The 10,717-nt window shown below is 35.4% G+C and overlaps 1 protein-coding gene across 1 annotated transcript in view; it reads left to right on the forward strand.

The window, feature by feature from the left end:
* Ttll7 (tubulin tyrosine ligase like 7) overlaps positions 1 to 10,464 on the forward strand; it is a 134,249-nt gene extending 123,785 nt beyond the window's left edge. Inside the window, exon 22 of the mRNA XM_036189481.1 lies at positions 5,996 to 10,464. Coding sequence (XP_036045374.1) covers positions 5,996 to 6,116 — 121 coding nt within the window. The 3' untranslated portion in view covers positions 6,117 to 10,464. The remainder of the gene's footprint in view (positions 1 to 5,995) is intronic.
* The last annotated feature ends 253 nt before the right edge of the window (positions 10,465 to 10,717 follow it).

The following is a 10,717-nucleotide window of genomic DNA, read 5'->3' on the forward strand; positions in this document are numbered from 1 at the left end:
TGTAGAATCATAGGAACTGAAGCTAGGCACCCCAGTATGCACAGCAGCACTTGTTTTACAGAAGCTAAGAGGTGGAACAAACTGTCCATCAACAAGTGAGTGAATAAGCAAGAGGTATGGCCACACAATGGAGTATTAGTGTGAAACAAGAAACTCACTCCATAATACAAATGGAGAAGTGTTGCAAACATGCCAATTTCATAAGCAGACACAAAGGGCACTTGCAATCCCATCTATAATGACATCTTCATAGTCAGGAAGTAAAATTAAAGTTTCCTGGGTAGGAAGGGGGGAAATGAAAAAAAAAAAGCCTTTTTCCCCCTTGTAAATTGAAAAAGAACTTTTTTCATATAATACATTTAATCATGTTCTTCATCTCTCCTAATTCCTCCCAGATCCTTTCTACATCTCTACCCACCCAAATTTATGTTTATTTCTCTCTCTTTAAGAAACAAACAAAAACAAAAAGCCATGAAACACACACAGAAAAACCCACAAAAATGAGAACCAAAATATACAAGCAAAGGACCAATAAGACAAAAAATGCCCAAAACAAAAAGTCAACAAAAATATCACTGATTTTGTTTTGTGTTGGTCAACTCATTGGGCCTACCCTGAAATGTGGTTAGTTCATCCAGTGAGACTCCATTAGAGAAAACTAACTTTTCCATTGCCAGTGCAGACAACTTCTTGGTTAGTGGTGGAGTTCATGTTCACTTGACACTCTCAGGACTGAGACCCCATAAGCTTGCACCTGTCCAGGTTTTGAGCATGCTGCCACAGTCTCTGAATTCATCTGTGCATCCATCCTGTTATGTCTAGAAGACACTTGTTTCCTCAGAAACCTCCACCATCTCTGGCTCTTAATAATCTTTCTGCCTCCTCTTCTGCATATCTCCTGAGTCTTGAGGAGAGAGGGTTGATGATGGAGAAAAGACAGCATCTTCAGAATATAGTACTGGTCAAACTGGATGTCTGCATGTAGAATGCAAATAGAATCATATTTATCACCCACCCTGTGTAAAACTCAACTCCAAGTGGATCCAGAACCTCAACATAATGCACATACACTAAATCTGATAGAGAAGAAAGTGGAGGTTAGGCTTGAACTCATTGGCACAGGAAAAGACTTTATGAACAGGACACTAATAGCACAGACACTGAGATCAATATTGAATAAATGGGATGGAATAAAGCTGAAAAGCTTCTATATGGCAAATGACACTGTTAATTGGACAAATCAGCAGGGTGTGGAATAGGAAAATATTTTTTACTAATTGTGCATCTGATAGCGGGTTAGTATCTAAACACAGAAAGAACTAAAAAGGCAGAATATCAAGAAGACAAACAGCCTAATTTTAAAGATGGAGTACAAAACTAAATAGCCAGTTCTCGAAAAAGAAAGAGAAAGAAAGAAAAAAGAAAGACAAATGGATAAGAAACACCTAAAGAAAGGTTCAGCATCCTTAGCCATCCAGGAAATGCAAATTAAAATTATTTTGAGATTTCATTTTAGCACAGTCAGAATAGTGACAGTCAAGCAAGCAAATGACATCTCATGCTGTCAAGGAAGGAGAGTAATGGGAACACTTATCCCCTGCTGGTGGGAGTGCTAACTTTTATAGCCACTATGGAAATCAGTGTCAAGGTTCTTCAGGAATCTGGGAATAGATGTACCTCAAGATTCAGCTATACCACACTTGGGCATATAGTCAAAGAACTCAACATCCTATTACAGAGATACTTACTCATCCATGTTCATTGCTGCTTCATTCACAATAGCCAGAATTGGAAACAGCTCTAAAGTTCATCAATTGATGTATGATTCAGGAAAATGTGGTATATTTGCACAATGGAATACTGTTCAGCTGTTAAGAAAAATGAAATCATTAAATTCACAGGTCAATGGATGGAGTTAGGAAAAAAAAATCATTCTAATGTGGCAACCTAGACCCTCAAAGACAAATATTGTATCTTTCCCTTTATATGTGGATAATAGCTTTCAAGCCTTTAATTTGTATGCTACCATCCAAATAACCACAGTGGTTAGGTACCTGGTAAGGGACTAGACTAGGGGAGAGGTGAGCATCTCCCAAAAAGAGTGTGGTATAAGTGTTTGGCACTGAACTCAGGACTTTACATGTGCCAGGCGAGTATGCTCATTGCTGAGTTCCTGAACCCAAACTGAGAAGGAGAAACTAGGAAAATTATTAGGTATAGAGTTTCTTCTTGGGGTGATGACAGTATTCTAGGCATGCCGGTGGTTATATAAGATTGATATATTCTATATACTGAATTTTATATCCAAGAATGATAAAAATTATTTCTGTCACAAATTTCAAGACAGTAAGAAAAATCCTCCAAAAGCAATAGGCACATAGTCTGTTGAATTTTACTTACTCTGCAGTCCTTAACCCAGGTAGCTGGGTTTACCTGCTGGAGTTCAGGGGTCCTTGTCCTACTACAGAAAGATGCTAGAAGGTGAATGTCACTTACATGTTCAAGGAAAAGTTCCTATCAGTTTTAAATGATTGATATTCTGGGGATCATCAGAGTTAGCAATATAAAATTCTATAAAAGTGTGTGTTCCATGGTGGGTATGTAAGAATGTATGCATTTAGCCTAGCAAATGAGGAGTGTGACTATGGGTGTGAAGTGAATGGAGATAGTCTGATGTATTGCTCTTGGGTACCAGTTAGCTGTGAGTTATTTTGGTACAGCAAAAATAAGCTAGAATAAAGGCTGTAAACGTCTTTGTATTCTGGTGCTTATACAAAGTCTTCAGCTATAGTCTATAAATTTACTTCCTTGAGACAGTCTTCCTGCCTAAAAAATCAAATTGTATTATTTAACTCCAATGCAAAGAACAATTTAAAAATAATCTTTGCTGTTCAGCTACTGGAGTCTCCCAGGAGATATTAGTGGAGACTCCAAGGCAAATAACTATTGCATTTCTCCATAATGCCTTGCAATACCCACAGCATTTGCTTTAGGTAAGCAGAGTGTTTTTCCAGTATAATTTCATACACTTTTTCAAGTTCATATCACACTTCTCCTTCTTTCAAGGCCAAAGAACAGTTTCTCACAAACTACCATTTCTACTAGAAAGTTGGGGTTTGTGGCATGTATACCCAACTGTACTGCATGGGTTATCATATACTTCATATTCCTGAACGTATTAATATAATAATTGCATACAAGTTTTAAAATGGGATTTTTGTGTACCCTGACAAGTGTCTGGAATTGTCATGGCCAAAGAGTGAAGTGCTGAGGAGCAGCAATGTTGTAGATGTGCATGGGCTCTGAGACCTGTCACGCCCCTTCACTAGCTAGGTGACCAGGGGAAAGACAGTTGGCCCTGTGTGCTTCATACAGCTTATCTGTAAAAATGTTACTAACTGTGATATTTACTTAGATAATTGTTATTAGAATAAAATATGTTGACATTCATAAAAAATTAGAATAGCATTTGCCTATAAAATGCTATTTAAATAATTGTTTAATATAAAATAAATTACCTAGGATCCTGCATTTTGTGATTTTATTTGTTTAATTTTTTCATATGCAAAAATGGAGCTTAACGTTTTTGTGAGGCTGAGTGTGATATTCCTGTACTCAGGAGGCTGAGGACAGGAAGATCATGGGTTCCATATCTACTGAGAGAATAGAAAAATGTTTTTATGCATGTTACTAAAGAATCAATAGTGATGATTTATTGGAAATTATAATTTTAATTGGAAGCTTGTAAAGATATCTCAGTGGATAAAATGGTTGTCCCACAAGCATGAGACCTGAATTTGGATCCCCAGAGCCCACATTAGGGCAAAAACTCAGCAGGTATAATGGCCACCTATAATCCCAGAACCTGGGAGATGAGGGATGTTCAGGACAAGCTGGTTACCTGGACTTGTTGAACTGCAGGTTCAGTGATAGACCATGTGTCAGTAAATAAAGTGGTGAGTGAAGGAGAGAGACAACTGATATCAACTTAGACCTCTCCACTCGTGCTCAGGCGACCACCACATGCATGTCCACCACATACATCGGCAGGTGTAAAGCAAAGTTTGGCAGAAGTGTTTACTGTGTCATCCCTGAGGCATTTTCTGCAGAGTGTAGAATGTCCCCACCCAGTGTGGACTAGTGGGTTTTGATCACATACCTTAGCTTATTTGCTCCTTGCCTTACATAAGAAGGGACGCTTTCCCATGGCAAAAGTATCAGATTAATCATTAAGACTTCACCAGCACTTGACATCATAATTAATCCATATAAATTACCCTAGTGATATTAAGAAAAATAATTTATATAATCTATGATGTGAGAAATCAGTTGTTTCATTATTCATCAACCATTCTGGAGTTTTGATTTAATTTAGTTTGTTGTGTATTATTTTACTGCTCTATTAACTTAATGATCAGTGCAATTATTTATAGTTTGTGATATTAGGTAACAGATTTTGTAGGTATTATTATTCATGATGAAATAATGTTTATGGATATTATGGAAAATTCTATTTTAATCTGAATGCTGTTTGCGGTTTGATTATAATGAATTCTTTTCTTTCTCTAAGATTCACATGAAACAACTGTAAATTTAATGTCCCATTAATATAGATGTATCCTAATTCTCAGCATTGTTGCACATGGAATAGGCAGCTGACAGTTCTTACCCCTCACTTTTTTCTTTTGTGTTCGTTTATGATGTCGTTTGCTTGTTTTTCCAATCCTACAGCCAATGGCTGGTCTTAATTGTTGCTTCTCTTGTTGGGAATTCTGCATAGACATCTGTGTCCTGGCTTTGCAGTGCATTGCTCTAGTCGTTACCACAACATAGGCTTTATATAACTTATAGAATTTCCATTTATATTTATGGATTTCCTTGGCCATTCAGTTATAGACCTATAGATTGGACTGGCCAATCTATTAAGGTTTTCACAGGAAAAGAAAGTATGGGTGCCCAACTCATATGTAATTCCCAATTTTCAAAGCTTGGCATTGAAAACAAACAAACAAAGCTGGGTATGGTGGTGTATGCCTTTAATCCCAGCACTGGGGAGGCAGAAGCAGTTGGATCTCTGTGAGTTTGAGGCCAGCCTGTACTACAAAGTGAGTTCCAGCACAAGCTCCAAAAGCTACACAGAGAAACCCTGTCTCAAAAATAAAATAAAACAAACAAAAAACAATGTCCAGTTTCTTGGTAAATTGGACCTGAATTAGCATATAAATTTACTTGTAGTCTTTACTATTAATTGTGAATGTTCATACTTTTATTATGTAAAAATTAATTAATGCTTTGTTTACATAATTTTGGCATCCTGGTGGATATATATATATATATATATATATATATATGTAATATAAAATCTTAAACATACACTATCGTGTCTTTCTAAAATCTGAGGAAAATCACATATTTGGAAATACATTTGAATTTGTGGTTACATCAGTCTGTAACCATCAACACCAAATTGTCTAAGAATACAAAATACATTTAGAATGTTTTAGATTAACTATAGTTATAGTGAATCAATGAGACATTATATAATTAGGATTCATGGTTCTAGATCCTTCAAATAAATGTTATTGTTAATGATACTTGCCAAATTCTCCATGAAAATCATTAGTAAAAGGCTAAAGATTTGAGTGTCTGATTCTTATATCACATGTTTTAAAGAGCTATATACCTGGCTCCACATGTTACTTACTGGCACGGATAACGAGTTATAAGTTAATGTGAGCCAACAAACAGCAATGTGATGTTTGAATAGAGTGATGATAGCATGTGATGAGATACGAATTTCATATGTTATATATGTGTGTTTTCAACTTTCTGAAGTTTAATCTTAGGATGGAAATTTCTGTATGAATTGTATTGTTGTGAGAGTCACAATTTCCAGATAAGAAAGGTAAATAACTAGTTGTATAATTCTTTCATGAATGACATTGACTTTAAAGTTTTTTCAACAAACTAATTTTTTTAACTACCTTGTTTTTAGGCATTTGCTACCAGGGAGTACCCAATTCCTCATGAGATCATCACTGTACAACATGAAATATAATTCACCCGGAATGACTCGCTCCAATGTTTTGTTTACATCCCGATATGGCCATTTGTGAGACTGAGTAGAAGACTGCCATGGGCTATATATAATAACAATTCATTTATTTTCTCCAGCTGAACCTTAAGGACGTGGCCCTTATGTGCTGTTTTATGTATATATGTCATAGAAGTGTGTGGAATACATACACATATGCACTCAAGTAACATATAAATATATATTTATTATATGTAAGAAGAATTAGCAGAAAACTGAATATAAGGTTTAACCTTTCTGGAAATGTAATAAACCATATTAAAGTTGTTTACACAAATATGCAAATGTGTAGAATTTGCTAGGTTTATAATTAATTACTTCCTAATAGAAATGTTATTTTTGCTGCAGAGTATATAAAGCAGAATCGATCTTGAAGAGCCCATCACAGTGTTAAATTATTTTCTAGATAACACAGCTTTGACTTCAGAAAGCACTGATAGTATCTTATTACTTCTCTTCCTCACAGTAGCTATTTAACAGCAAAACACAAAAGACGTAGAATCTTGGGGTTGGCTCAATGATAGGATTAGGATAAAACAGGCTTATTGTTAGTATAGCACACCATAAAGTACATATCCCAGCCTGACTCTCCAACATTTTATTCCCCTATAGGGAAATTTAGCTACTTGTTCTAGTGTGTATTTCAATAAAGATCTGATAAGATTATGGTGTGATCTAAAATGGGAGACAACCCAAGGAGTTAAGAAGAAAATGCAAACTTGCTTTAATTTGATTTTCTATGGTGAGCTACCTAAAGAAATGAGATGATGTCACATAAAGAAACAAGATGGTGGCAGTGACAGAGAGATTGCTGTGTGACTTTTGTCTCATAGACTCATTTTTCTTTGGAAAGTGTATCATTGATAGGTTTAAGTCTCTTAATGTTGACACCAATTTACCTTGCAAAGTCTAATGACCATAGTTTCTCATTTCACCTCAGAAAATAATCTAAAGACTCTTAAGAGAAGTCTACATTGAGCACATGTCACTATTCATTGAGGGGGTCTTTTGTTCAAAGTTCAGTATGGCATTGTCTTTCTGTTCAAAGGTATCATGCATGTGTTTCAGAGCAGCATACTCCCATGCTCCCTTTTCTTGTCTGCAGTTTCAAAACTAATGTGTGTGCTTTCAGTTTCCATACAAATACAGACAGCACACTCACAGATTTTTGAATTCAGTAAGTATAATATTTGCTCAAACTTCCTTCTAGTGGTTTTACTCACAGATGCTAAATATTTGCAAAACTCAAGAATGTTTCCCACCTTTTCATATCCTAAAATCCACTTCCAGTAAATGGGGAAATGACTCCAAAGCAGCAGAAGTGAGAGCCCATGTGTCCCAGGTTCATTCAAAGTTGGGTTGATAGTCACCCAAAGTTGTAAGTGTTTTGTGTTTCAAACCACCCATTTTGGAAAGTTGTTTTTTTTTTTTTATACACAAATTACTACTGGCTGCTTTACTTCTTTACGGCTGCCTCCCCACACACATCCCACTTCTTACTGGGTACATCCCATGTTAATTTTATCTTGTGTTTTTGAAGGAGAACAAAGCCTCCAAATGAAGAAAGTGAGTGTGGTATTTAGGAGTCCATATTGTGAATTTTTCAATATGTTACAGAGTTCTTAAAATAAGTGATGCAAATATTGGAACATTTCAGAATCTTTATGGGATTAATCAACAAATCAGTCCTCTTTATGGTTTATTTGTAGTCATTTTTGTTTTCAATTCATGTTTTAAAAATCATGGAGAATTAAAAGAACACAAAAGTCATGGAGCTATGTTTTAAAGTGATTGGTAAGTGATACCAACCCAGTTTCTTGGTAATTCACTTTGTTTATCTTAAATCACATGATCATTTAATTAGCTAGAGTGTATGCTTTGAAACTTACATCTTTTACAAGAAAGGAATTTTTATTTAAAACAAAAAAAAGAAATGGGACTGTCCAGCATTAGGAATTTTCACTTTAGAAACACACATCCATTAAAAACTAAGAGTACATTTAAATACATAATGCTGCCAAGTATTAGGTAAACAAATATCATTTCCCTAGCTACTCAAGCAAGGCCTTGTTTCAAGCACTAGAATTTCATTGCCTACATTTTCCTGTTTCAACTAGTTGCATATGATAAAGTTGTGCGGAAAGCCATGCGCTCATTATTTATGTGCATTACCTGGTGTGCTGTGGACTGTGGTTGTCATAGCACCATTCCCTAATGAGCAGCTTTGAGAAGACATAATAATGAGTCATGGAGGTCTCAGGAGGCCATAGACAGGTATTAGAGGAATAAAATATTCCTTAGTTTTTGTTATCAATTTCTTATGCATATGGTTAAGCATGTCTGCGTAAGAGACAGTGTAAATCTCTCTTCCATAGGAGAAAAGGAAAACCTCAGAAACTAATCTCATCAGGGTTTTTTTTTTTTTTTTTTTTTAGAATGGATTTTAGTTTACTTACAAGGGTATAGGATAGGTATAGACAGGCAGCCCTAGTAGTTTGGTTCATCTCAAGGTTGGAATACTTCCCTAAACTGTCAGCTATGAATATTTTCCAAATTGTCCAAGTAGTAACTTGTTTGTTTGATATCATCACCTACAAACATCATCGAAAGTCACAATTTAGTTTTCGCTTGAGTAAGCCAGCCTTGTGGGTTTGAGTATATTAAAAAACCCCATTGCAATTCATTTTACTTTGCATGAATTTTATTTTGTTATATTTCACTTATCTTTAATATAGGAACATAAAGTTTTATATGGAGCACAGAGTTAAGCAACTCTGCTGTCTGTAAGGATTTGCCTAATAGACCAAATCCCCTAAAGTTTCCATGACTCCTCATCTCTAAAGTTCAAGCCAAACCAAGCCCACAGCCCTTTATTTTACCTAATGTTTATGTATGCACAGAAACTAAGTGGCTCCTCGACTTCAAGAAAATGATTTAATTCAAATTGTCTCTTTAGCTTGGAAAATAGATGAATATGGGATTATGCTGATTTGAAATTTCAGATATTTGAATATAAATTCAATGCTTTCTTCAACATGTCAATCTCATTCTGTGTAAACATTATCTTAAAACTTAAACATATGCAATACACATTATTCAAAATAACAAAAAGATAGCTGCATGCATACATGCCATTATTTAATCTTCTACAAAGCACTGATTCATTCTTAAATATATATTCTTTTAAAAATAGTAAATACCTCAAGAGCAACAGAAAGTCCCTTCCTTTTTTATTTAGCAATGCTAATTTACATTTTAGCATCTCATGCACTTGGTTCAAAGCACTAACCAACCATAAAAATATAACTGTACAATTGTGTTACTGTGACGTGGTGATTTGGGGGCATTTGCTTTTCTCTTGAAATTGAGAGCTTCAGGTGTAAAGGGCCATGATATCTACATATTGATCATTAGGTATTTAATTGTTTTCCATTAATGTTGGCTTGTGAATAAACGAAAACCGTAGAAATATATTCATAAAGAAAACTTGATTATGCACACTGCTTTCTCTCAAACCTATTTTTCTTCTTTAAATTCTCTTTGAAGCTTAGCTGTGCATAGACAAAGTAAAGAAAAAGAGATATTGCCTTTTAAACATTGCTCTTCCTTGAATTCCTATAGTGGTGTGATTTTACCTGAGCAACAATAAAACTTCAATGAAATACTGGGTCAAGTTCAGTATGCTGAGAACTTTAGGGACAAGGTTGAGGTCTGAATCCCTAAAACACATGAAATATGTGAATCTCTGTGAAGTGAGATACACTTTAACGTCTTACAACAGAAATTGATACTTGAAATGGTACACACTGAGATTCTGTCTATTTTTGAGGGTCTGTCATGAGGTGGTGCCTGTTGTATTGGAAGAAATTTACTCAGGTAGACATTGTGATGCTGAGGGTGTATCATCTAGGAAGAACTGTATAATGCTTCTCCTTTATCACCACCTGTGAACTCGAAAGCTCTTGCCTTGACAAACACATCACTCAGCAGACTAATGAGTCTTAATTAGCAAGAAGACTTGCCTGTGAAAAGTGGTCAGATGCTTATTCTATTCTATCAAAGGCTAGCAGCCATTCTGGCACTCGAGTTCATGTAACAACTACTGTACACACGACAGCATCAGAATTTTAATGGACTTGCAGAGGAGTCTGAATTCGAGGGTGAGAAAATACATTTGCTAACACGAATCATGGATCAAATTATCTCTGTGTGTTTTACTTCCTGTATATGAATATAAATGATACAGAAGATGCTCCTGAAATGTCAACATACTGCCCATGGCATGCCCTAGCATGTGACACCTGTATGATGAAATTACTTCAATTACTCAGATATGTCACTATAATAAAAATGTCAACACAAGAGTCCTACATTATGTCATCATTTGATTTCTATTTTTACACATGGACATGCACACTGCACACACACACACACTGATTTCAATAGAAGAGACTGCACCCAATTAAGCAAATTGAATAAAGCTTTCAACTTAATGAACATATTTTCACAGTAATGTTTGCTACTGTGCAACAGCTTTGAGAAGATAGTGCTACCTGCTATTAAGAATCAGGCCAAGAAGATAAAATGGTGATCAACTGTTATTCACTGAATGGAAGACAGAGT

Source organism: Onychomys torridus, chromosome 6 (genome assembly GCF_903995425.1).
Source record: "Onychomys torridus chromosome 6, mOncTor1.1, whole genome shotgun sequence".
Classification (NCBI taxonomy): domain Eukaryota; kingdom Metazoa; phylum Chordata; class Mammalia; order Rodentia; family Cricetidae; genus Onychomys; species Onychomys torridus.